The sequence below is a fragment of the Perognathus longimembris genome, chromosome 11 (assembly GCF_023159225.1).
Source record: "Perognathus longimembris pacificus isolate PPM17 chromosome 11, ASM2315922v1, whole genome shotgun sequence".
Lineage (NCBI taxonomy): Eukaryota > Metazoa > Chordata > Mammalia > Rodentia > Heteromyidae > Perognathus > Perognathus longimembris.
In genome coordinates, this window is record NC_063171.1 from 42,968,287 (window position 1) to 42,993,022 (window position 24,736).

At 40.7% G+C, this 24,736-nt stretch overlaps 1 protein-coding gene across 2 annotated transcripts in view; it reads right to left on the reverse strand.

Moving 5' to 3' along the window:
* Positions 1–938: 938 nt before the first annotated feature.
* Positions 939–24,736, reverse strand: part of Snx27 (sorting nexin 27) — a 79,836-nt gene continuing 56,038 nt past the window's right edge. The window contains exons 8-12 of one of the 2 annotated variants that reach the window (XM_048358133.1): positions 16,994–17,083; positions 6,326–6,475; positions 5,892–6,020; positions 5,451–5,510; positions 939–5,340 (exon numbers count right to left, since the gene is read on the reverse strand). In XM_048358133.1, the coding sequence (XP_048214090.1) occupies positions 5,332–5,340; positions 5,451–5,510; positions 5,892–6,020; positions 6,326–6,475; positions 16,994–17,083 (438 nt within the window). In that variant the 3' untranslated portion in view covers positions 939–5,331. The remainder of the gene's footprint in view (positions 5,341–5,450; positions 5,511–5,891; positions 6,021–6,325; positions 6,476–16,993; positions 17,084–24,736) is intronic. The other variant, XM_048358132.1, reaches the window with a different exon arrangement.

Genomic DNA, 24,736 nt, shown 5'->3' on the forward strand with positions numbered 1-24,736 from the left:
CTGTATGGACAGGAACTAAGTTAAAGTACAAAGAATTATAAAAACAGTAAACGTCCAAGCCACTATAAATGCTGAGGTTTTCTGAACAGGTTCAGCCTTCAGCCACACGCACGGAGCAGGTACTCCTATACATGCAGGTAAGTAGGTCCGGCACTTGGGAGTCCTCTGTAAAGGCAAAGGCAGCAGGATCACCCTTACTTCCAGGGGTGTGGGCAGAGAGGGGTGCAGCCAGTCTGCCTGGTCTTGTCCAGGCGCTCACTAGGGGTAACTTGGACTTTTCAGATCAGACCCCCAAGACAAATGGTTGCCTAAGTTATTTAAAAATTTAATATGTACAAGGGTTGGGAATGTGGCTTAGTGGTAGAGTGCTTGCCTAGCATGCATGAAGCCCTGGGTTCAATTCCTCAGTACCACATAAGCAGAAAAAGCTGGAAGTGGCACTGAGAGCAGGTGATAGAATGCTAGCCTTGAGCAAGAAGAAGCTCAGGGACAGTGCTCAGGACCCAAGTCCAAGCCCCAGGACTGGCAAAAAAAAAAAAAAAGTACATATGAGTGAGGTGGCAGGACAGTGCTAACTTGTGACCCAAGGGCTCTGCCAGGCTTTCTGTACTTGGCTGGGAAAGGAGCCTAGAATTCATGCTGTGAATCACAACAGGATTTTGAACATGCTGGCTGAGAGGAGAGACAAGCTTAAGGAGAAGGAGGAACTTTCAGAGGAGCCACTAAACACAGAACTGTAAACTAGGGACCTCATGGCTTCTTGTTCCCCCATCCTTCTCAATCTACTGCCCTCTAAAGACACCTCACATTTTACTTGGGAAAACTGGCTACATGTTCCTTCTCATTTTCAGATTAACCATACTAGCTGAAATCTCAAAGGTCCCTCTTCACTTCTTCCCACACAACCCAAAGGATTTGTAGTCTAGGAAACCAAAGAATTGTTTCATCAATAAATCAATTTATTTAAAAGAATATGTTACAATTAATTACACTAAGTGACATTACCAAACAATTTTAGAGTGGTTAGCTCTAGAACAAGGAATGAAAGGAACACTGTTAGCCATTATGTGTCTGTGTATTTTCTCTTCACATTTCTTAAATCACAAATAAAAAATACAAGATACTGCAGTGAAAATACAATTAGAGTTTCTCTCAAATAAATTAAAAGTGTGCATGGCCCAGCTCACTGGCTTAAAAGAGGGCATGATATAAAGTTGTTGTCCCAGTTTTGCAGTTGACCAAGCGCCCCATCCCCAGATTACTCCCCTGTTCAGTCCTGACCTCCCCAGAGCCTGCACCTCCCATCTTCCCTCAGTTATGGCCAAGGAGGGAGCTGCCATCCTGCTATGAAAGAGCCTGGTATGACATGCTCAGAGGTTTGGCTTAGATGAAACCGGAAGATGGGGGGGGCTAAAGCAGCACTCCCACTACTTGTATTTACCCCTTCCTTCCTCCCTCCCTTCAGGAGGAAGCTAATGTGACCAACCAAGCTGAAGGAACAGCAGTGTGCTGAGGTCTACTGCTAAGTCAGTCCCGCCAGAGAGCATGAAGAGAAGGGGAGGGTCTGGTGGTCCTCCAGCTCTGGAGATCAGGTCAACTAGCATACAGATCCTTTACAAGAAACTGTCTCTTAGAAACTAGGCCTGTAAGTTGGCAAATTCTGAGATAAGTGAGAAAGGCATTACCTCCTGTCAATGCCCTATTTGGCTGCTCCAAGCATGGTGTTTGGAGTTACAGGAGGAGACAACCCAAAGCTTCTGGCCTGGGTAACTAAAGGATGAAACGGAATGGGCCAGGCATGAGGATGTTGGAATATTTATCTAATTCCTCCCTGAGAGCTCTATCCAGGCCTAGGAGCTACCCTGAGCACGCACATATGGGTACCTGTGCTGAGCTTAAGCCTAGGGCAAGGGGAGGGTAGGAAAAAACTGGAGACTAGAATAAAATATAATGAGCAGTGAGCTCAAAGCATGGCCCAAGGGAACCTTTCTACAGAGGCATGTTTCTCAGGGCATACATTTTTTTCCTGTTCCATAAAAAAGCTGAGCTTTTTTGAGCTTTTGTGCTACAGAACAGAAACCCAGTGTAAAGAGAACAATAATGGGAGACCAGGAAGATCCTGCTGGGGTGAAGCTAGGAGAAGGGGAGCCCCTCCTTTCTCAGAGACAAATTGTAAAAAAAGACTGGGTTGACGCCTCCCTGGGCAGAAGTCAGGATTAAGAAACACCATAGGAATTAGAAAAAGGAAGTGTGGGGGAAGGGGGCGAAGAAGTCACTTAACACTGCTTCATGCAAAGAAGGGCTTGGCCCTGTGGACGTCACAGCCCAGTGACCTCTGCTCCACTACTGAAGGGCTGATGTGAGCACAAGAGAAGGTGCTCTGTTAGTAGGACAGCTTCAAGTTGAGGCTGTTCCTAAACATACTCTGTCAACAGGCCAACTACCTACTCAAGGGGTCCCTCCAATCTCCAAAGCACCAAGTAAGTGCTATTTCAAAAAGGGAGCCAGAGCACTATCTACTCATCCTCAGGGCCTCCAAATCCATGTTTCATATCTGGAGGTCAGCACTTGGTTTACCAGAGCATTTGGGTTTTCACTCTTCAATTTGTTCTTTCCTCTCGCACTATGAGGGAGTAGGGGGCACATTGCTGTTTTTACAGTTTGAACTGAGCTGGTGCCAAAAGCCTCTTGAGTATCTTGGAGCAGGAAATCAATTTATTTTTAGGGTTATTTGGCTCATTATTAAATTCATTTAAAGCCAAAAGGAAGAGTCAATCCTGTATTAAAGCCTTCAAATAAGAGATTATCCTCTGCAACTTTAAACATATAGCATTCTTATGTTCTGCACTCTGTGGGTCGGTCCACCTGGATTTGAAGAAAGGACAGGATGTCCTATATGATTCCATGCCTCCCTGGGGCAAGTGGAATACAGATAAGGAAAAAGACCAAGTTACAAAAGAGAAACTTCAAGCAACACTGCTTAGAGGAGCTGACTACTGTTAGCCAGACAAAGCAGAGGACGCCACCCCATGTGCAAGAGCAGTGTTCAAAGACATGCTTCAATTGCATCTGAGCCTGACTTAGTGTTGCTTAGGCAAGACCTAGAGACCTCAGGGTCTGAGACTGTTGTCCTATGCGTCTGGCCTCTGAACCTAGGTTGTATAGCTCTGAGGGATGAATAAGATTTCCTTCAGATTGCTTTTAAGTAAAAAACGGTAGAGAGCCAAATAAAAGCAACCATATCCTGCTCTTTCTAGACCCTCTGCTGGCTGGCGTGGGTAGGGGTATGGTTTAGCTGGCATAGACCACAGATACATCCCAAGTTTTCCCTGAGGCCTTGAAGATATTGTCAGCTGTTTAAGGAAATCACAGAGAATGCAACTGGTCATGAGTGGAGTAGATAAAAACCTTACATTTTCAGGCATCTTTCCCTTCCTTTCCCTCTATTCATTTATCCAAGGTTTGTGCCTGGGATACATTTACCCTTGGTCTGTAGTACCATCTCTGCTGTAGAAGAAGCGGGGAGAAGGGGAATTATCACAAAGTAGTAATTTTAGGTTCCTGCAGCATCAACTCCTGAGCCCATCCTCAACACTACACTGGGGACAGTTGGAGAAAATTACACAACAGGCCCTAGAGAAGGAGGAAGGAGATGGAGATGGACTATAAAGCCAGGAGTGGGAGAGAGATGGACCAGGAAAACGGTTTTGAAAGCAAGAGATTACACCAAGTCTTTAGATTCTCCCAGCAGATCTGCAGCCTTGCTGCCCATGAGAAACACACCTCTTTCTCCTCCCCAGCACCCTCTTAAGACGATAAAGCAACTTTACACCCTGCTCCTCAGACTCTATGGCAACCCATGAGCCAGAAACTGTACTCAATACAAAAAAGGAGGGGAAAGAACCCAAGCAGGTTGTAAACTTTTCGAGTCCTTCACGAGGAGAGGTATTTTCTCTGTATTTTTTTTTCCTTTTTAAAGTTTGTTTCAAAACAAAGAGAGCAAGAGAGAGGTCATGAATTCTAGTGAAAGGTGTGTAAAAACACAAGCTAAAAAAGGTACTGCCATCAATATGAAATTTAAAAAGAAATATATATATGTATATACGTGCAGCTAATTTTGTGTATATTATAATTTTTTTACATACATACATATATATGTCTGAACAGTGCAAATGGATGAAGTTCATAGTTCCAGTTTTAAAAATATAGTACAAGGAGCGTCTGTTGGTATGAGGCCCAGGTGAAAGGACAAGGATACCTTTGGCGAGTTGGTTGGGCTTATTTCTATCTTAACTCAGTGGACTTCTGGTACTGACCAATCTGTTGTTCTCTGCCAGCTCAATTCAAGACATGAAATTCAGAGGGAGTTATTAATATTTAGTTTAGGACTTCTGTATATAATGACTTTTTTCTTTTTCTCTTCTTTTGTGTTAATGGTTACTCTGTCTGACATGGGAGACAAAAGGGATAAGAGGATGTGGGCAAGGGGAAGGGAAGGGGAAAAGGAAAGGCTAGGTGGCCACATCCCTCTGCTGTGACCTCGACATCTGGAAAATGTTCTGAAAGGAAAAAAAGGAGAAGAGTTATTGGGAAGCCATCAATCTCCTCCAATCTGGAGACAACCCTCAAATAGAAACTAAAACAGTGTGACTGGATGACTCAATCTCATTGGCTTGTTCCCTTGATACAACTAACTTTCTATCTAGAATTATAGCTTTTTAGAAGTGGAAGGACCTTGAATGTTAATTAATGGGCTCAGTCTTTCTTTTCTATGGTAGGGAAAACTTAGGAGGTAAAAAAGCTGATTTGCTCAAAATTACAGAGAAAAGAAAACTAGGAGAAAAGCTAGATGTGATTCCCAAAGCCCAATGTTTTACTATATCAAGAATATGAATTTTCATGTTCCTGACTTTACCTCTTGATCCTCTGATTTTGAGAACAAATAGCTAAGTATTTAGAATCTTTTAAATTCTGTTCCAGCACTGACACCTACAGACAGCAGTAACAAAAACTTTTCCCCATATATATGTTCTTTTGTTAGTCTAGAAAGACTCTATCACGACTCATCCAGTCAGATGGCTAACACTGAAGACAGCTGCCCTTCTGGGTCAGGAACAACATGGAAAGTGATTTCACTAAACAAAACAAAATAAAACCAAAAGAACAGGCAGAAGAGGGTCCATGAAGTCATGAGAGATGGAAGAGCCTGTAGCCAATGTCTCCCCTCTAGACAGGGAAAGAAGCAGGGCTTTTTTGCACAGCCCATTCACCATCCAGAGGCCAGCCTCGCTGGAAGAATGTCCTGGCTCACACTGGATAATCAGTCTCTAACTAATATTCCTAGAAAGACAGAAATGGAGGTAAGGGTCCCAGGTATTTGGCCATGGGCCTACAAATTTTTAAAAAACAAACAAACATGAAAAGTTAATTCAAGAATTCTTTAGAATTACCTCTTTTCTCCATTTGAGCTCACAGAACACCCTCTCAAAGCATTCATGCATGTAATTGAACTGGGGGGAAAAAAGAGTAACAACAGTCACTGACTTTTCAAGACAGAGCACTCTAGGGACAGGCCTTGTACCTCTTCCAAACACATCCTATCTAGAGAAAACCCTGACAAATCCCAGGTCTGGCCACTTACTGCTCTCTAGCTCCTTCTAGTGGCAGTAATGAGTCAAGTGAGCTGTGAAACTGCCAATCCTAGAGAGGCCTAGAGGAAAAATACTATGACCTTGGGGCTCTAAGGTTCAAAGAGATTCTGATCATAAGGGAACAATTCTCTTTCTCCCTTTCCCTCTCTCTTCCTCTCTTCCTCCCCCCGCCCCACTGATGTATTTCCTTAAAGAAATCTGAAGCCCAATTTTCTCCCTGCTTTGCCATCTCCCACTCACATATGGTGTGAAGATTTTAACCCATCGAGGCTTCTTCTCTCCCCGTGCATATTCAAAACAGAAGGCCATTCCTTCTTCATCTGTGTCCCATCGCTGCATCTCATCCCATTCAAATGCTATTACCTGGTTCTAGACAATCAAGAACAACACAGTAAGTTCTACAGTTTGAGAAGCTGCAGAAAGGGAATTCAAATCCAAGGAGAAGAAAAATGAATGGAGATATCTGCAGCATTTCAAAAACTGGCAAAAGAATCAAAGTCAGTGAAAGTAGCAGTGAATATGGATAAGTGTGGATTCAGTGCCTATTTATATACTCTAATCAAAAACACATTTATGATATTATTTGCCCCACAAAAGGAAACTAAAACACAGCAACTAAGTATCACAGTGTTCATGTGCAATGCTCCTAGTTCAGTCCCAAGCAGAATTCTCACCTCTAGCTGTCCTTCTTCAGTGCAGGCATGCAGTTTAAAGTGCGTAATGCTGATGGCTGTGATAACATGCCCCTTCCTCCTGGAGTCACAGGCACAGTGGGGGAAAATGATTTCATTGTAGCCCTCACAAGTCCTTAGCATGTTGAGGTACTAGACAAAAAGGAAAGGAAAACACTGTTACCATAAAGTTGAAACATGGTAAAGAGATACTGGTACAGCCTATGAGAAAGAAAAACCTGAAGACCTGGCTTCTGATCTCACATTGATCCCTAAATTGGCTAAGGATTCCATGAAAATCCTTTATTCCACCTCCAGCTTCTGCCTCATACTTATGACCTTCCTTTCTCAACTTAAAGGGGATATAGGAATGAAAAGGAGGGGCTGGGGATATGGCCTAGTGGCAAGAGTGCTTGCCTCATATACATGAGGCCCTGGGTTCACCCTGAGTCCAAGCCCCAGGACTGGCCAAAAAAAAAGGAACGAAAAGGAGAGACAAGCATGATAGCTCAAACTTGTAGTCCTACCTACTTGGCAGGTGATCATAGAATTGCAGTTTGATGCCAGCTCAGGCCAAAAAAGTTCCAGTTCAAGACTCCTTCCTTCCTGACCAATGACTGGGTGCAGTCATGCATATCTGTGCTATGAGGGAAGCACAATGGATGGGCACAGCAGTGTGCGCCTAACATCCCAGTGATACACAAATATAGGAGGATCAAAGTCCAGGCTGGTTAGGGCATAAAGTGAGATCTTGAAAAAAACCAATGTAAAAGGGGTTGGTGAAGCAGCTTGAGTGTTAGCACACAAGTTTAGCATGAATTAAATAAAAAAAAGAAGATACTGTAGTCAAGATCAGACTAACAGGGTTAGAAAGGAGACCTCATAATGCCATTTAGTCTGGTCTTCAATTTTTATTTTTTATTTTTATTTTTTGGCCAGTCCTGGGGCTTGGACTCAGGGCCTGAGCACTGTCCCTGGCTTCTTTTTGCTCAAGGCTAGCACTCTGCCACTTGAGCCACAGCACCACTTCTGGCCGTTTTCTGTATATGTGGTGCTGGGGAATCGAACCCAGGGCTTCATGTATAGAAGGCAAGCACATTTGCCACTAGGCCATATTTCCAGCCCCTCAATTTTTTTTTTAAGTGCCAGGGTTTGAACTTTGAGCCTTATGCTTGCTCAGCTTGCTTACTAGGCTGACACTCTACTATTTGAGCCACCTCCAATCTTGCTTTTTGCTAGTTATTTTAGAGGTGGAGTCTGCCAACTTTTCTGTCTAGTTTGGATTCAAATCTCAATTCTCCAGGTCTCAGCCTCCTGAGTAGCTAGGATTACAGGCATGAACCATTGGTATCTGGCTCAATTCACTATTCTGAGTTGAGAGGGAAAGAATAAAAAAATGTAAGTGGAAGGAGAATGGAAGAGAAGCAGGGTTGGTCAGATTTCCTTTCAGGGATTGTCTGTTTTTGACCTTCCACATCTCCAGCTGCACTTCACACAAGAACAGGGCACACTAGTGGCCTGGAGGTATGTACAGAGTACCAGAAAGCACCTTAGCTGTAGTCAACTAAACAGGAGGGAATTTAGAATACATCAGAAAGCTACTTCCTGCCTTACCAGAAGATAAAAATCAGGACACAAGGGGAATATGGCCTAGTGGCAAGAGTGCTTGCCTTGTATACATGAAACCCTGGGTTTGATTCCTCAGCACAACATATATAGAAAACTTCCCCAGCACCACATATATAGAAAACAGCCAGAAGTGGCGCTGTGGCTCATGTGGCAGAGTGCTAGCCTTGAGCAAAAAGAAGCCAGGGACAGAGGGACAGTGCTCAGGCCCTGACTGGCCAAAAAAAAAAAAAAAAAAAATTCAGGACACAAACACAAAAAGGACACAGGGTAACTATGGGTTTTCATGAATGGGACTTAAGACCACTGTTACTGCTACTAGGGACTTCAGGGCTCAAGGAAAAATCCATTTCCTACTTTATATTTCTACTTTGGTAAAATAATAGCAACTTTAAAGATTAAACATTATGATGGGGCTGGGGATATGGCCTACTGGCAAGAGGGCTTTCCTTGTATACATGAGGCCCTGGGTTCGATTCCCCAGCACCACATATACAGAAAATGGCCAGAAGTGGCGCTGTGGCTCAAGTGGTAGAGTGCTAGCCTTGAGCAAGAAGAAGCCAGGCCCTGAGTCCGAGGCCCAGGACTGGCCAAAAAAAAAAAAAACAAACCAAAAACAAAAACATTATGAAAGAACAGAGAGAATATAGGGACACAATCAACAACATAAAATTTGTTCTCTGATTTTTCCTTCCATCATCCTATTTACTCCCTTTTAATTTTGGTTTACTTTATTTTATTTTATTTTTTGTTGGTTGTGGGGTTTGAACTCTGGGCCTGGGCACACACTGTCCCTGAGCTCTTCAGCTCAACACTAGTGCTCTACCACTTACCACTTGAGCCACACAGTGCCACTTCCAGTTTTCTGGTGGTTTATTGGAGACAAGAGTCTTCCGGCCTTTCCTGCCCAGGCTGGCTTTGAATCAAGATCCTCAGAACTCAGCCTCCTGAATAGCTAGGATTGCAGGCGTGAGCCACTGGTGCCTGGCTTGTTTGTTTGTTTGTTTATTTACTTTTGAGACAAGGTCTTACTAGTTTTACTAGTCTGGCCTGAAAATCAATCACTATGCAACCCAAGCTGGTCTCAAACTTGGAATCCTACTGCCTCAGCCTCTCAAGTGCTGAGACTATATAGGCATGTACCATCACACCCATCTAGCCTCCTCCAACTGCTTTTTACTGTCCTTCTGATATCCGTGACAAACATTGACCCTACTGAATCCTGCTATAGCAACATGAACACAAACAAATCTTTGAGTCAGGTACTGGTGGCTCATGCCTAAATTCCTAGCTACTCAGAAGGCTGAAATCTTGAGAATCACAGTTCTAAGCCAGCCCAATCAGGAAGGTCCATGAGACAGACTCCTATCTACAATTAACCACCAAAAGCCAGAAGTGGAGTTGTAGCTGAAATGATATTGTTCTAGCTCTGAGCAAAAAAATTCAAGGATAGTTCCCAGGCCCTGAGATCAAGCCCCAGGACCAGAACAAAACAAAGCAAAATAACCCAACTCCTTGACTGCTACACTTTGGTAAATATGACAGGAGCTACATATATTTTGGAATAGGCAAGATTTCTTCTAGGGTTATAATAAGCTGCAAAACTCAGGCAAGAGAACAGTGGACAGATGTAGGCTACCCTGAACTTCAATCTAAGCCCCATTACTTCCTAACTTGGGTAACTTCCAACCATGGGTAAGTAACTTTTTTTTAAATTAAATTTTATTGATGAGGTGTTGTGCAAAGGGGGTACAGTTACATAATAAGGCAGTGAATACATTTCTTGTGATATCTTACGCCCTCATTTTTCTTTCCCTTCCCTAGATCAGGTAGGCATATATACAATATCTAGTGTACCAAAATCATATACAGTAACCACACAGGGTACACCACGGAAAATTCATCTAGAACTTTAAAGATAACGTCAACAACAGAATACTCCTGTGTCCTTCTCTTGGAATTGTTTTTGCTTATCCTCGTCTTATATGATCATGTGTACATAGCTGTTGAGCTATTGTGGTCCACTGATAGGTTTATTCTAGACCTGTTTATGTTTAATAGTTGTTTGGTTTTAGATACATAATGTAAAGTCACTGACCCAAACATGTGGAAATACCATTTGAAAAGAAGTTTGTTGTTTTGCAGGCCTGGTCTCTACTGTCTTCCTCCCTCCCTAACAGTCATATATCAAGGAAACCATGCTTGGGTAAATAACTTGAACTCACTCCTAGGAACCTTAGTTTTCTTCTATAATGTAGGAAATAACACCCATAATGTTATTTGTGAGCATGTAATAGTATTTAGCATAGAATTTGATACATAATTAGGAATTTAGTAAATGATAGCTTACAATATATACACACAGAGATATATATATATGTATATATGTATATACATATATACACATATATATTTAATTTTATTTTATTTTTTGACAGTCCTGGGGCTTGAACTCAGGGCCTGAGCACTGTCCCTGGCTTCTCAAGGCTAGCACTCTACCACTTGAGCCACAGTGCCATTTCTGGTTTTTCTGGTAATTGGAGGTCAGAATCTCATAGACTTTCCTGCTAGGCTGGCTTTGAACCTAGATCCTCCTGAGCAGCTAGGATTACAGGTATGAGCTACCAGTGCTGGCTCTATTTTATTTCATTTAAAAAAATTATTTTAGAGAGAACCAGACAGACAAAGGCAGGAATTAGAAATTGAAAGAAGGGGCTGAGAATGTGGCTTAGTGGTAGAGTGTTTGCCTAGCATGCACTCTAGCATGCATGGGTTCAATTCCTCAGCACCACATAAACAGAAAAAGTTGGAAGTGGAGCTGTGGCTCAAGAGGTAGAGTGTTAGCCTTGAGCAAAAGGAAGCCAGGGACAGTGCTCAGGCCCTGAGTTCAAGCCCAAGACTGGCAAAAGAAAAGGAAAGGAAAGAAATTGAAAGAGATGTGTAACTGTGCTTCCCCCCACCCCGCCCCCACTTTTTTGGTCGGTCATGGGGCTTGAACTCTGGGGCTGGGTGCTGTCCCTGAGCCACAGCACTACTTCTGGTTTTCTGGTGGCTAATTGGAGATTAGAGTCTCAGACTTCTCTGCCTGGGCTGGCTTTGAATTGCGATCCTCAGATCTCGGCTTCATGAATAGCTAAGATTATAGATGTGAGCCACCCGTGCCAGCTTGTGCATATCTTAAGATGTGTGACTTTAAGAAAGTTGTTTAACCTGAGGGCTTCCCCTGAGTGATCTGGAAACAAAGTGTACCAGCTTCAACCCTCTCTCACCCACTGCAGGGGGAACATGCATTGACATGACAGATAGGGGTTCAAATCCTATTTCCACTTCAAACAAACCATACAACCCCAGGTAAGAATCTTATCTATCTCTCAGGCTTCAGTTCTCAGAAAAGTGAAGATAATATCTGGAGGAAAGGAAAGGTTTAGAAAGGTCCAATAGTCCCAGCACTGAAGGCATGCCTCTTAGACCTGCCCTCTCAACAATGTTGTCCTTGAAAGAAAAAAGACCTGCAGAGGAGTTTTTATTGGCCTAAGTTCTAAAAATAACCTGAATGAAAACTAAGGACACCTGTATACTTGGTGAGATGCCAGAAGTAAAATCTTACTGAGAGATTTAAGGTTTTCAGAGATCTCAGGTGGGGTAATATTTCTCAGTTTTAAGTGGGCAATTCCTACAACACAATCTGGGGTTTGCATCAAGCCTGAAGAGAATCATTTAAAATTTTACATAAACCCCAAATTTGGAAAAGGTGAATTTTTGCTTTCAAAGATATTTATTACATATTATTATTTAAAACACAAACTCAACCTGTCCATTCTTTTATACTGTTTTGAGTAGCTAATTATCATCCTAAAATAATTTCCTTGATTCACATAAATGACTTACACTTTGGCCCTTTTAGGTTAGAGAAAAGGAAGGGTGTTTATAAAGGGCATTTTATAAATGTTCAATATTCAGCAAGATAAGTAAATAAAGAAGGCAGTTATTAACAGAGACTCAGTACCTAACAGAGCAGAACACTTCAGGTGAATGGGTCAAGATCCATTCTGAAGAACAGTGTGTTCTTACAACCAATCTGGCAAGGGTCAAACCAGGTCTAAAACCAAAATAAGGGCTTTTAAAAAAAAATTTTTTTTTATTGTCAAACTGATATACAGAGCGGTTACAGTTTCATATGTTAAGCATTGGATACATTTCTTGTACTGTTTGTTACTTCCTCCCTCATTCCACCCCACCCCCCGAAATAAGGGCTTAATTGAACTCTGGGAGCTAACTTTCCCAAAACCCTATAGTACTGATTCAGAAACAAATAAAATTTCAGAATTACCAGTATGTGTTTTAAAAACAAAGATCTTTTGGTCCTAGTCCATTTACTCTGGCTTAGTAAATGTGAAATAAGATCCAGATATCTGCATTTTAAGGGGCTTCATAAGTGAATTTCATGAAGTGGACTGAGGAATCACACTTCGGAAACACTAAACTTACATAGATACTGCTTTGTGTAAAGTCATTGCAAATTACACACTAATATAGAAAATGTCAGTTTAACAATAGCAGAATCAGACCATGTCAACATAAGCAAAGTACAACTTACACATGTTTACTGTTTGTATAGGAGTAAAGAGACAGGAAAAAAGAGAATAAAGGAGGGAGAAAGGCAGTGGGGGAAAACACTTATACATTATATTCCCAACCATCCAAAGTTGAGATTCAATTTGACTTTGTGAATAAGTGTAAAAAATGTTTTTGATGACAATAGGTATTATAAACTATAGTAAAGAAGTGAGTCATCCTCTATATTGGAAGATTTGGAAGACAAAGGAACTTATACCAAACTTATTAAAGTACCAAGAATTTTAAGAATATTTTGTTGAAATTCTACTTGATATCTGATAATCAGAACTTCCTTATAGAAAAAGAAAAAACTGAAACTGAGAAAATCATTGAGTTGTTATAGATTCTGTGGTGACTTAGAAACGAATTGTAGTGATTTGGCTAACTGCAGGTCTACTGGACACTTTAAGTTGCTATTGTTAAATAGCATCGGGACCTTTGGGCTCTCAAAGGCTCATTTGATCCATTATTAGTTAGGCTGTCTTTGAACACTGATACTTGAACAACTTTGATGAGATTTTCTTCAAAACCTGGCTATAGTAATTGTGGCAAGTACATGCGTACATGTGGGCCCTAGGTTTCCAGCACAATAGAATTACATAAATGTTTAAGCATAATTTTATACTCCATGCCAATGACTCAGGGGAAAACATCTGTGCGTCAATTGTACTCTAGTTCTTTACTGGGTGATTATGAAATTACAAGCGTGAGTACAAAATGATTTCATAATAGATTTCTGTTTATTAAATTCAGATTTTCAATATTTTATAAAAGAACATTCAAAAGTGATTTATTTCTCTAGAATCTTGGCACACAATATTTTGTTCAAAACATTAAATAAAAGCACAGTGTGTTTTGAGTACTATTTATACAAAGAAACAATATGTATTCTATATTAGCATTATCAGAAGTCTTTATAAAAATTACTTCATTTTCTGTTGTCTTTTTTTCTTTTGGTGGCAGTACTAGTGCTGGAACTCAGGGCCTCATACCCTCACACTTGACTCAAGGCTAGTGTTCTACCATGCAAGCAACACCTCTACTTCCAGCTTTATATTGCCTAGTCAGAGATACAGGTTTCAAAGACTTTTCTGCCCCATTTGGCTTCAAACCAGGGTCCTTGGATCTTAGCCTCTTGAGTAGCTAGGATTATAGGCATGAGCTACCAGTGACTAACTTCTGTCTTTTAAGAAACCAGATTTTGTTTGCTTTGGCAAAATCAAAGAATTATGTAAAGGTGGAGGCCCTAAACTTTTTCACCAAAAAGATACAAATATATTGGTTAGAATGATGAGAGGTAATGACCTTATCTTAAAGAGAATCTGGTGGAAGTTCTGTTTTAAAAATCCTATCACACAGGACTGGGGATATGGCCTAGTGGCAAGAGTGCCTGCCTCATATACATGAGGCCCTGGGTTCGATTCCCCAGCACCACATATACAGAAAATGGCCAGAAGTGGCGCTGTGGCTCAAGTGGCAGAGTGCTAGCCTTGAGCAAAAAGAAGCCAGGGACAGTGCTCAGGCCCTGAGTCCAAGCCCCAGGACTGACCAAAAAAAAAAAAAAAAAAAAAAAACACAAAAATCCTATCACACAGAGAAAATTTGCCTTAACCAGAATTTAATTACACTTAAAAGATGTTTGTATTTTCTATTCGACCTGCTGGTATGCAGAACATTGTTAATTTTCTGAGGCAAAGAGATTTGTATTTAAGTGATAAAATAATTATCCTGCCTGGGGCTGGGGATATGGCCTAGTGGCAAGAGTGGTTGTCCTGTATACATGAAGCCCAGGGTTCAATTCCCCAGCACCACATATACAGAAAATGGCCAGAAGTGGCGCTGTGGCTCAAGTGGCAGAGTGCTGGCCTTGTGCAAAAAGAAGCCAGGGACAGTGCTCAGGCCCTGAGTCCAAGGCCCAGGACTGGCAAAAAAAAAGATAAAAAGAATAATTATCCTGCCTAAATATAAAATTATGGGCTAAAGCCATGGCTAACTTATTTGCATTCTTTCACAAAAAGTACACAGGAAGCTGGGCACCAGTCAGTGGCTCACACCTCCTACCTACTTAGGAGGCTAAGATGTGAGATCAGTAGTTCAAAGCTAGCCCTGGCAGGGAAGTCCATGTGATACTTATTTCCAATAAACTACAAAAAAAAAAAAAAAGCTGGAAGTGGAGCTGTGGTTCAAGTGGTAGAGCACTCGTGTTGAGCAAAAGCAGTTCAGGGGTAGCACCCAGGCTCTGAGTTCAAGCCCAAGAACAGGCACCAAAAAAAAAAAAAAAAAAAGTACACAGAAATTACAAACTTATTTAGTCACACTAGCAGACCCATTACCAATGCAGTTACTATCTTTAATGAAATCATGAAAATTATGATTGGAAAATTTTCAGCTATATGTGAATCTGCCAAGTAAGAAAAATTTAAATGCTATGAGTGATGTTTTTGTTGTTTTTTTTTTTTGCCAGTCCTGGGGCTTGAACTCAGGGCCTGGGCACTGTCCCTGAGCTTCTTTTGCTCAAGGCTAGCACTCTATCACTTGAGCCACAGCACCACTTCCAACCTTTTCTGCTTATGCAGTACTGAGGACTGGGCCAGGCAAGCCAGGCAAGCACTCTACCACTAAGCCACATTCCCAGCCCCCTTTACTAATTTTATTTTATTTTATTGATTTATTTATTTTTGCCAGTCCTGGGCCTTGGACTCAGGGCCTGAGCACTGTCCCTGGCTTCTTTTTGCTCAAGGCTAGCACTCTGCTACTTGAGCCACAGCGCCACTTCTGGCCGTTTTCTATATATGTGGTGCTGGGGAATCGAACCCAGGGCTTCATGTATACGAGGCAAGCCACTCTTGCCACTAGGCCATGTTCCCAGCCCTACTAATTTTATTTTTAACAATTTCTATCCTATTTATGGCAGACACAAATAAAAGCTAATTTTATTTATCTGTTTGTGCCAGTCCCAGGGCTTGAATTCAGATCTGGACACTGTCCTGGAGCTTTTCTACCCAAAGCTAGCACTCTGCCACTTGAGAGCCAGCACTCTACCATTTGCAGAGAGAAGAATAGCTAGGGTTACAGGCATGAGCCACCAATGCCTGGTTCTAAAAGCTAAATTTAAAGGATTTAAGGAATACCCTACACAGCCTACCCAATATGATGCTAAAAATGTTCTCTACCTTCACTGTCCAATATGGCAGCTACTGGCCACATATGGCTACTTAGTACTTGAAATGTGGCCACTGTGACTAAAGAAATCAAATTTAAAATTTGTCTAAGTGAATTTAGATTTAGCTTTGAAAAGCCATAAGAGGCTAGTAGCTATAACATTGAACACCATGGTTCAAGGGAATCATAGGAAACAAAAACATTACTGAGCACACAAGTCTAATGTAGAAATGGAAATTGTAAAACAAATAAGTTTTCTATTGCTAAATCTAACTAAAGTGATTTGTAATGTTAAAACTCTAAAGCTGAGCCAGGTGCCGGTGGCTAATACTTGCAACCAATCCTAGCTACTCAGGAGGCTGAGATCTGAGGATCACTGCTCATGCTGTTTGAAGCCAGCCAGGGCAGTTAAGTCCCTGTGAGACTCTTATCTCCAATTAATCACCAGGAAACTGGAAGTGGCACTGTGGCTCAAAGTGGTAGAACATTAGCCTTGAGCAAAAATGCTGCAGGGCAGAGCCCAGGCTCTGAGTTCATGCCCCTCAACCTACAAAAAAACTAAAGCTGGACCTGGTAGTTCATGCCCTTAATCCCAGCATTGGAAAAATGAAGCAGGAGGACTGTGAATTTGAGGTCAACTTGGGCTACATAACAAGTTTCAGAGATGACAGGTATACAGCAAGGTCTTATCTTAAAACAAATTTATTTGCAAGTTTTATATGGTCTTATCTTTGCTATACTGTTAATGTTTCTAAATGTTTGTTTTTAACAGTTTTATGAAAATTAATATTGTTTAATTATTATTAATAATAAAAATAATAAAATTATGTCTATGTCATAATCCAAGTTTTTTGTATAACAAATGTAGGAACACAGTGAACTACATCAAACACTTAAAAGTAACTTAAAAGCTGGATGACAGTAGCTCATGCCTACAATTCTAGGTGTACTTAGGAGGTTGAATCCTGAGAATTGAAGTTCAAAGCAAGCCCACGCAGACAAATCTGAGATTCTGATTTCCAATTTAACTAGCAAAAATCCAGTGAAGCTGTAGTTCAAGAGGCAGAGTGACAACCTTAAGTGAAAAAGCTGAGCAAAAGCATGCGTCCTGGAGTTCCAAGCCCACTACTAGCGCACGCATGCACATGCACGCGCACACACGCACACACACACAATTTAAGCCACTGACCTAGCAATAATACCTTTCAGAAATTAATTAGGGAAAAAAATGGTTAGAACAAATTTAAGAGACAAAAAAGGACTTACCATGACCATTTTTCTTTGTTCATATAGCTTCTGCAATTGGTAAGACTTTTCTTCTGCTTTGATGTAACCTTTCTTTACATCATCAACAGCCTGTTACCAAAATAAACACAGGGAAGAAGGGAATGTAAACATCATTATCATGTATACTCTTGAGAAAAATAAGGAAACATAGATGCATTTTCAGAAGAACTTGTGTCCAGTGGGACTACTACTATCATCATAATGAACTCTGTCTGCCACACAGGCATATTTACTAGATTAACCAGTATATGGTAAATAGTTAAGGATTATTCCAGGTATGTGTGTATCTGGTTTCCCTTGTCAAGAGACTTAAATTCTGATAAATTTATACTTGTGAAAACAATTAGTGAGCACTGCAAGACAGTACATAAAATCGTATTAAAGGCATCAAGGGGGGCTGGGAATGTGGCTTAGTAGTAGAGTCCTTGCCTAGCACGCATGAAGCCTTGGGTTCCATTCCTCAGTACTACATAAACAGAAAAAGCCAGAAGTGGCGTTGTGGCTCAAGTGGTAGAATGCATCTTGAGCACAGAGAGGCTCAGGGATAGAGCTCAGGCCCTAAGTTCAAGCCCAGCACTGGCAAAAAAAAAAAAAAAAAAAAAGGAACAAGGAAGTAGCAAATATGTACAGTTATGACAAGAAGTCAGAACATAAGTACTCACTGCTAACAACAGTTATCATAGAAGCCTTGGGCAGGCTTCCAAAGGATGGGTTAAATGAGAAAAACTACACACTAAAGTCAGGAAACAAGAATGGATTTAAACTTAAATACATTCAGGAAACAGATTTGTGTGATTCAAATAAAGGGTCAATATGAGAGGAATGGAAGATAATGCTGGATAGGCAGGCTAATAACAGATTATATTAAAGGATCCTAAAAACAGACACAGGAATCTTGACTTAAGATAGATTTCAGCAGGAACCTAAAAGAAGCAATAAAAAAATGATGCCAAGGGCTGGGAATGCAGCTTAATGGTAGAGTGCTTGCCTAGCATGCATGAGGTCCTGGGTTCAATTCCCTGGTACCACATAAACAGAAAAAGCCACAAGTGGCGCTGTGGCTCAAGTGGTAGAGTGCTAGCCTTGAGCAAAAGAAAAGAAGCTCAGGGACAGTTTCCAGGATTTGACATCAAGCCCCAGGACTGGCAACACAAAAACAAAGACAAACCCAAATAAATTAAGATGAGCAAAGAATGAATTAAAGAATTTCAAGGATGTAGCACATAAGGTAGAAATAATTTCCCATAGTCTTTTTGTTTTTTAAGGCAGTATCATGCTAGGCACCAGCATCTTACACCTGTAATCCCAGCTACTCAGGAGGCTGAGATCTGAAGACCTATCAGAAAGTCCATAGACTTTTTTTTTTTTTTTTTGCCAGTCCTGGGCTTGGATTCAGGGCCTGAGCACTGTCCCTGGCTTCTTTTCACTCAAGGCTAGCACTCTGCCACTTGAGCCACAGTGCCACTTCTGACCATTTTCTATACATGTGGTGCTGGGGAATCGAACCCAGGGCCTCATGTATATGAGGCAAGCACTTTTACCACTAGGCCATATTCCCAGCCCCAGTCCATAGACTCTTATTGCCAATTTATCATCAAAAAGCTGGAAATGTTGTTGTGGCTCTCTTTCAGAGGTGAAGCGCTAGCTAACCTTGATCACAAAAGCTCTGAGACAGTGCCTAGGCCCTGTGTTCAAGCCTCAGGACCACCACCAACAACAAAAAGCTGGCATATGCTGGCACCAGTGGTTTACCTATACTGAACAAAATTAGACTTTTAAAAATCATTATTCTCGGGACTGGGAATATGGCCTAGTGGCAAGAGTGCTTGCCTCCTACAGATGAAGCTCTCGGTTCGATTCCCCAGCACCACATATATGGAAAACGGCCAGAAGGGGCGCTGTGGCTCAGGTGGCAGAGTGCTAGCCTTGAGCGGGAAGAAGCCAGGGACAGTGCTCAGGCCCTGAGTCCAAGGCCCAGGACTGGCCAAAAAAAAAAAAAAAAAATTTCATTATTCTCTAAATATAGTCTAATTACTATTTACATTGTGGTAGGTATTGTGAGTAGTTTTCAGATGATTTAAAGGAAGAAATGTATAGTTTATATGAAAATAATATGGCCTAATTATAGAAAGGACTTGAATATAATATCTCAGATTTGAGTATCCACGAGGGAGGGAGTTAAGGGGGCATGTCCTGAAACAGATCCCTTGAAGATAAAAGGGACTATAACTTAAAGTCATATTTAACTAAAAGAAAAGGCTTTACATAAATTCTTTTTTCTTTTTTTGGTCAGTCATCGAGCTTGAACTTATTAGGGCCTGAGGGCTGTCCCTGAGCTTTTGTGTTCAAGGTTACCCTCTACCACTTTGAGCCAAAGCTCCACTTCTGGTTTTCTGGTGGTTAGTTGGAAATAAGAGTCTCACAGACTTTCCTGCCCAGGCTTTGAATTGGGATCCTCAGATCTCAACTTCCTGGGTCGCTAGGATTATAGGCATGAGCCACTAGTACCTGACTATAATTAATTCTTTTCTCTTTTTTTCAATTTGAATTCAGTTCTTAAACTAAAGCCCTTGCATTCCCACTTGGCTTTTTTGATCAAAGTAGGCACTCTACCACTTGAGCTACATCTCTACTGATAATCCTTTTGTCTGATGACCAAGTAAAAATATTATATGTAAGTAAAAACACTGTTTCTTTTTGTTTGAATCTCTAACACCTAAAATAGTGTCTGTCTCAAAGTACTTAAATATCTGATGAACATATCCCCAAGACAGTAGTGAGTCAAGAATGATTACCTACTTGGGAACCTCTAAGAGCCCTTGTACAGCAAGCAGAAAAATGCTTATCTACTCCATTTCTAATCACGGTTATATTGCCTAACCCTGAACAGAAAAATAAACCTTTAAAATTTATTACAGTAAAAGATGCATGACTGGGCACTGGTGGCTCACACCTGTAATCCTAGCTACTTAGGAGGCTGAGATTTGAGGACCATGGTTTGAAGCCAGCTGGGGCAGAAAAGTCCCTGGGACTCTTGTCTCCAATTAACCACCCAAAAGCCAAAAGTAGAGCTGTGACTCAAGTGATAGAGTGCCAGCCTTCAGTGAAAAAGCTCAAGAGCATTGCCAAGGCCTAGAGCTCAGCCCTAGGAGTAGCACCAAAAAAGAAATTTAAAAATAAACATAGCTATAAACAAAACTACTACCAAAACCTCCTTAATAAAAATGGCGGTCTCTTTATCCCCAAACTTCATTCTATAAAAGTAGCTACTTAAAAAAAACAACAACAGGGGCTGGGAATATGGCCTAGTGGCAAGAGTGTTTGCCTCGTATACATGAAGCACTGGGTTCAATTCCCCAGCACCACATACACAAAAAATGGCCAGAAGTGGCGCTGTGGCTCAAGTAGCAGAGTGCTAGCCTTGAGCAAAAAGAAGCCAGGGACAGTGCTCAGGCCCTGAGTTCAAGGCCCAGGACTGGCCAAAAAAACAAACAAACAAAAAAAAACCCATTTAAACAGTTACTTATTAGCCTTCTGTAATTTCTTTTTTCTTCCTTCCTTTTCTTTTTCTTTCTTTCTTTCTGTCTGTCTTTTCTTTCTTTCTTTCTTTTTTTTTGTCTGTCTTGGGGCTTGAACTGGGGCCTGGGTACTGTCCCTGAGCTTCTTTGGATAAAGGTAAGTGCTCTACCACTTGAGCCATAGTGCAACTAGCTGTGTTTTGAGTAGTTTACTGGAGATAAGAGTCTCATGGACTTGCCTGACTGGGCTGGCTTCAAACCATGATCCTCAGATCTCAGTCTCCAAAGTAGTTAGGATTATAGGTATGAGCCACCGGTGCCCAGCTTCTGTAATTTCTAAGTATCATATTTACATTAATAATTTCTGACAGAAATTTTAGACACTGTTAACTAAATTGTAGGGAAAAAAAGCTGCCAAGTAAATTGGAACATCATTGATTTAAGATACATCCCAATTTCAGAGAACTGATGTGATATTAGACAATATATGAAGATTTTGAAGACATTAGACATATTAGACAGACATATTAGACAATATGAAGATATTGAAGGCAATATATGAAAATTTAATAAGGTGGGGATAGAAGTTTGACTTAGTAGAACAGTAGCCAATGAATGAAAGCATCAGGTACTGAGTTTGAGTTCTGGTCTCAGATTAACAAAAAAAAAAAGGTAATAGGGTGAAAGTCTTAGTAGTTTATACTTAAACACTGTTACAAACACTGGGTTTTTACACAGGCTTGTTATATAGCCCAGGTTGGCTTTGAACCTTGAGTCCTGCCTTAGCCTTCCCAGGGCTGGAATCACAGTTGTATGCTACCATGCCTAGAGGGTTTTAGCTCTTAAGACCCCCCCCCCCCCAACTCCCATCATCTCCTCCTTTAATCAGTTAAAACACTTAACCAATGCTGAGCAGCAGTGGCTCAAGCCTGTATTTCTACCTACTCAGGAGGCTGAGATCTGAGGATCCTGGTTCACAGCCAGCCCAGTTAGCAACCAAAAGGCTAGAAATAGCACTGTGGCTCAAAATGGAGGAGTGCTAGCCCTGAGCAAAAAAACCTGAGGGACAGTGCCCAGACCCTGAGTTCAAGACCTAGGACCAGTACAATAAATTAATTAATTAAATAAACAAAGAAATCTTACCCAACTCCTTACACTATGAGCATGTAAGTAGTGTCTACAATTAAGCATTTACTGTACTGGTTTCCTTTCTGGTGTATACACTTTATTTTTTCTGAAGTTTGCTACTTTGTGTTTTTGTTGGTAACTTTCCACTTGCAAGCAATATCCAATTCCTAACAATTAGTTTACAAATAGCCACAGATTCTGTCACCAATAATCAAACACCAACACTTCTCTAGATTCATACAAACATTCACTTTCTGAAAACTGTTGTCAATTACCATCAATGATTGCTTTGCAGGTTTATGACTCTTACAATTCCATTGCTGTTACTTTAATGAGCTTTTAGGAAGGAACAAGAAGTTGTATACAATTTGCCAAGTTTAGCTAGAATTTAAATACAAGCTACCAAGAATTTCTACCTTAAGTCTTTTTTTTTTTAAGAAAAAGCTCATTATGTTCATTACTGACTTGTCTAATATCTTACCACCTCAAAATGGGGTTGTGTTTTACAATCAATAATGTGTCAGTTTATTTGGCAGCTTTTGTCTCTTTCTTCACAACACAAAAATATTGGTATACTGGCATAATTTATGACATCTTCCAATTAACAAAATACACTATTCTTACATCACACTGACATAAAATAACTATAATTAATACATAAATGAAAGCTTAAGTACTATTTCCAAAAGATACTAATCAAGAAATCACCTGAGGGGCTGAGAATATGGCCTAGTGGCAAGAGTGCTTGCCTCCTACACATGAAGCTCTTGGTTTGATTCCCCAGCACCACATATATGGAAAATGGCCAGAAGGGGTGCTGTGGCTCAGGTGGCAGAGTGCTAGCCTTGAGCGGGAAGAAGCCAGGATGGTGCCCCTGAGTCCAAGGCCCAGGACTGGCCAAAAAAAAAAAAGAAATCACCTGAGCCCTGCTTATTACTATTGGCAGGACATAAAATGGTACACTTACTATGGAACAACAGTGTACCTAACAGTGTACCTAAAAAAGTCGAAAGCAGAATAAAATACCTAAGCATAATCTTAATTAAGAAGACAAGAAAGATCTCTACAGAGTATAAGGCATTGAAGAGAGAAATTAGAGACTAGACTTAAAGATGGAAATTAATACTATGAAAACAGCAATATAACTGAAAATGACCTACAGATTCAATGTATTCATCATCACAATTCTAATAACATTTTTTCAGAAACAGAAAAATCCCAAAATTCATATGCAAGCACAGAAGATCCCAAACAGCCAAAGCAATCCTGAACAATAGCAACAAAATATTATAAGTATCACAATACCTGACTGGAAATTACAAAAATAGCACAACACTGGCATTAAAAACAGAAAGAGTAATGGGAAAGACAAATCCAGAAATAAACACATACAGCTATAGTCATATCATCTATCCTTTGATTTAACAAAAGGGACAAAAACCTGTTGGAGAAAAGATAGCCTTTAACAAGAACAGAAAACTAGATATCCACACATAGAAAACTGAAACTAGACCTCTGTACAAAAATCAATTCAGCTGTGCCAGTGGCTCACATCTGTAATCCTAGCTACTCAGGAGGCTAAGATCTGAGATTCGTGACTCAAAACCAGGACAGCAAATTCTGTGACATTCTTATCTATAATTAGCAACCAGAAAGTGGAAAGTGAAGCTGTGGTTCAAGTGGTAGAGTGCTAGCCTTGAGCACAAAACCTCAGGGACAGTATACAAGCCTTGAGTCAAGCCCCAGGACCAACATACACACACAATCAATCAATCAACAATCAATTCAATATGGATCAAAGATCTTAAAGTAAGACCTGAAACTTTTTTTTAATTGTCAAGATGATGTACATAGGGGTTATAGTTACATGCTTAAGGTGATGAATACACATACATTTCTTGTCATATCTGTATCCCCTTCCTCATTTTTATCCCTCCTTCCCTCCCCCACCCTCACCCAACCCCTCCTTGCTTATTTTTTCAAAATTAAACAACAAAAAAAATCTTATCCTTAATCTACATTGTCACTCTAGTCTACAATGCTTATATCCTCTATGATTATTAATTGTAAAACAATTCTTTCCAGATCAGGCGATATATACATATGTATCTCTTTTCTTTTGCTTAGTGCAATCTGCTCCTTCTTTTTCCTCTAATTTTCCCCCCTCCCTGCTGCCCTTGAGCAGCTTGGTTTGTTCTCATCAGTGCCCATTGCAGCTGCTGGGCCCTTTCTACTGTATCCCCCACCCCATTTTCCATTCATTCTGTGCCCTCCTCCCAGATTCTTTCAGATGTGCACCTGTGTACATCTTGTGTGAGGTAAAGGGCATAGGAAGACTTGAAACTTTCAACTACTACAGGGAAACATTTAAGCTATAAGCATGAACAAATTTTTAAATCCAACTTCAAATGCCCAGCTAATAAGAGCAAGATTTGACAAATGATAATCCATCAACTTTAAAAGCTTCTATACATCACAGTATACAAACACCAGAATAGACATATAACCCACAGAATGGTAGAAAATCTTGGTAAGCTGATAAAGGATTAATATCCAGAATTTATTTTTAAAAAACCTGAAAAAATAAAACAACAAAAGGACAAATAATCTAATGAATTGGCCAATATCTTGAATAGTTAGTTCTCTAAAGAAGTACATAGGGGGCTGGGAATGTGGCTTAGCGGTACAGTGCTTGCCTAGCATGCATGAAACCCTGGGTTTGATTCCTCAGCACCACATAAACAGAAAAGGCCAGAAGTGGCGCTGTGGCTCAAGTGGCAGAGTGCTACCCTTGAGCAAAAAGAAGCCAGGGACAGTGTTCAGGTCCTGAGTCCAAGGCCCAGGGCTGGCAAAAAAATAAATTAATTTAAAAATTTTTTAAAAAAAGGCTAGCAAGGTTGGGGAGATGGGGAAATCCTCATACATTTTGGTACAAATGTAAATTAGCACAATCACTATGGAAATCAGTATGGTGGTTCCTCTCAAAAAACTAGAAATAGAACTACCATTTGACTCTGCTAAACATAGATTCAAAAGGATGTAATACGGGGCTGGGGATATAGCCTAGTGGCAAGAG